Source organism: Elephantulus edwardii, unplaced genomic scaffold, assembly GCF_000299155.1.
Source record: "Elephantulus edwardii isolate Elephantulus edwardi_28Jun2011 unplaced genomic scaffold, EleEdw1.0 scaffold00237, whole genome shotgun sequence".
NCBI lineage: Eukaryota > Metazoa > Chordata > Mammalia > Macroscelidea > Macroscelididae > Elephantulus > Elephantulus edwardii.
Window position 1 is genome coordinate 124,597 of NW_006399987.1, and position 2,195 is coordinate 126,791.

The 2,195-nt window shown below is 40.0% G+C and overlaps 1 protein-coding gene across 1 annotated transcript in view; it reads right to left on the reverse strand.

Annotated features, from left to right (window-relative positions):
• Positions 1 to 2,195, reverse strand: part of LOC102872780 (mucin-16-like) — a 121,719-nt gene that overhangs the window by 11,362 nt on the left and 108,162 nt on the right. The window contains exons 76-77 of the mRNA XM_006898806.1: positions 1,711 to 1,874; positions 1,290 to 1,357 (exon numbers count right to left, since the gene is read on the reverse strand). Coding sequence (XP_006898868.1) covers positions 1,290 to 1,357; positions 1,711 to 1,874 — 232 coding nt within the window. The remainder of the gene's footprint in view (positions 1 to 1,289; positions 1,358 to 1,710; positions 1,875 to 2,195) is intronic.

Consider the following 2,195-nt stretch of genomic DNA (forward strand, 5'->3'; position numbering starts at 1 on the left):
ACATTATGTTTGGGAGGGTGGAGGGACGGTGCAGAAGGGGAAGACCCTCTATGAGGTCGATTGATTCAGTGACTGGGATAATCGGGATAGGTGTGTCAGAGGCAGTGCAATTGGCACAGCATAGACCAGGGTTTAGGGCTGTTGTAGATAGGGTCGCTATGAGTCGCAAGCGACTCGATGACATATAACAACAACAACAACCTTGAGCATTGTGCTCTTTTAAGAACTATGTATGGGACAGAATTAACAACAGCAACTCTACAGCCGATAGGGAAGTTAGGGTACAATGAGTTTATGCTAACGGAGGAGGAACAGCTCAGAAAGGAGGGTGAGAATGCCTAGGCCACTTGACGACTGATCTGTTGTTACTGAACTGTATGCAGAGAAATTGCTGAATACACCTTCAACAGCAACAAAATAATAAGCTATTTCAAAAATACCAGATGAATCTTTGCAATGACAGCATTTTAATTTATTCTATTCTATCCACTTCTTTCCAAATCCTTAGACTCCTTGAAAATAGTGTTCTGCATTAAACTGCATCCCTCTCAAAAATATATACTAAAATTTTGATCATATAAGTTGGTCTTTTTTATATAGTGTTCTTATTTATTATAGTTTCCCCTATGCATCTTAAAATACATGACATTTTGGACTTGAGAAATTAGGATTCCTATATTAATAAATGAAACAGTTATTTAACTTTTTATTTGATGCCAAAAGGATTTGTTATAATTAAATACACACCCTATAATGAGAATTCTACATAGTTTGCAACATCGAGTCGGCAAAGCTCCGCATATGTATCTCAGTCCACCTTCCCCCCTTGCCTATGGAGAACATCACACATCAGTAATGGAACTTGGCAAGGATTAGGTACCGTTATTCTCAATGAAATGTTCTAGACAGTCATTACCAAATGATGGGATTTAATATAAAACAGGACCATACAAGTTGGTCTTGTAGTGAAAAGCAATGTGATGGTCTTACCTTCACAATACGCAATGGCCTTTGATATTTTAGATGTAATACAATCCAGTGGAATGTAATCTATCAATTAATTGTTTGGCATCATAACAACGTAGGCTGGATCCTATACCCATCACGTCTGATGTGAATACATTTTAGCTGGGTGTGTGTTTGTTTGGTTTTTTTTTAAACATAACAGTTCCATTTACCTAATGTTATCTCTTCCTACATCTAAGAACTGACAGAGCATAATTGAGGTCACTTTAACTTAAAGGACAGGGTAAATTTCTAGAATCGCTAGCTCCTGACTTGAAACTCACCTAAATGCTGTAACTTCACAGCCTGAAAAAGAATTCTTGATGCTGCTGTTGTGGAAGAGCTGGTTGAGCTGCAAGACAAGACAGAATTTCACAGGTCAGAATCTGAGGCCCATTGGCCTCGGTGAATTTCCAACCCCCTAAGCGCTCTTCCCTATTAGGTCTTTTTTTTGTTTCAACAAACACTAGCCCAAGTGCATATGCCAAATGACTTCCTATTTCAGGGCATGTTTTATCTGTGTGGCCCTAGGCCAACTAATGAAACTTGCTGCCCTGGTTTTGTTAATCTGTGAAATGGGACAAGAACTTGTCTTCATAACATACTGTTTTATAACAACAAGTGACTTATGTCCCTCTCTGACTATGTGGTGTTGTTGGGCCAACTTCTGCATGGGAACCAGTGTATCCAGAGCCCTATACTCACAGCATCCTTGATATTTCTCTTGTTCCGCTGGTGTTTGGTGGAGTTTGGCCAGGCTATGTCTTGGGAATACAGAAGGTTGGTGATGGTGAAATTCAAGCGGAAGTGCTGAAGGTTGGGGCTGCTTGTCGGTTTCTCTGTCAGAAGAGGAAGCGATGGCTCCACTTCTAGAAAATGAAAGATGCAAAACCCCCACATCAGGGGAGAAATCGTCTAATCATGAAGTTGTTACAACCAGCCTATTCTGTTTTTGATAATGTGACCTTAGCTGGCTTTTAAAAGATAGGTTGCAAAACAACTCTGAGATATCAGCTCACCCCAGTCAGAATAGCAAAATTTAACAGAACATCAAGCAACAAATGCTGGCAAGGTGTGGAGAAACCGGAACCCTTATTCACTGTTGGTGGGAGTATAAAATGGTGCAACCACTATGAAAGGCTGTATGGTGCTTTCTCAAAAAGTTGGAAATAGAAATACCATTTGACCCG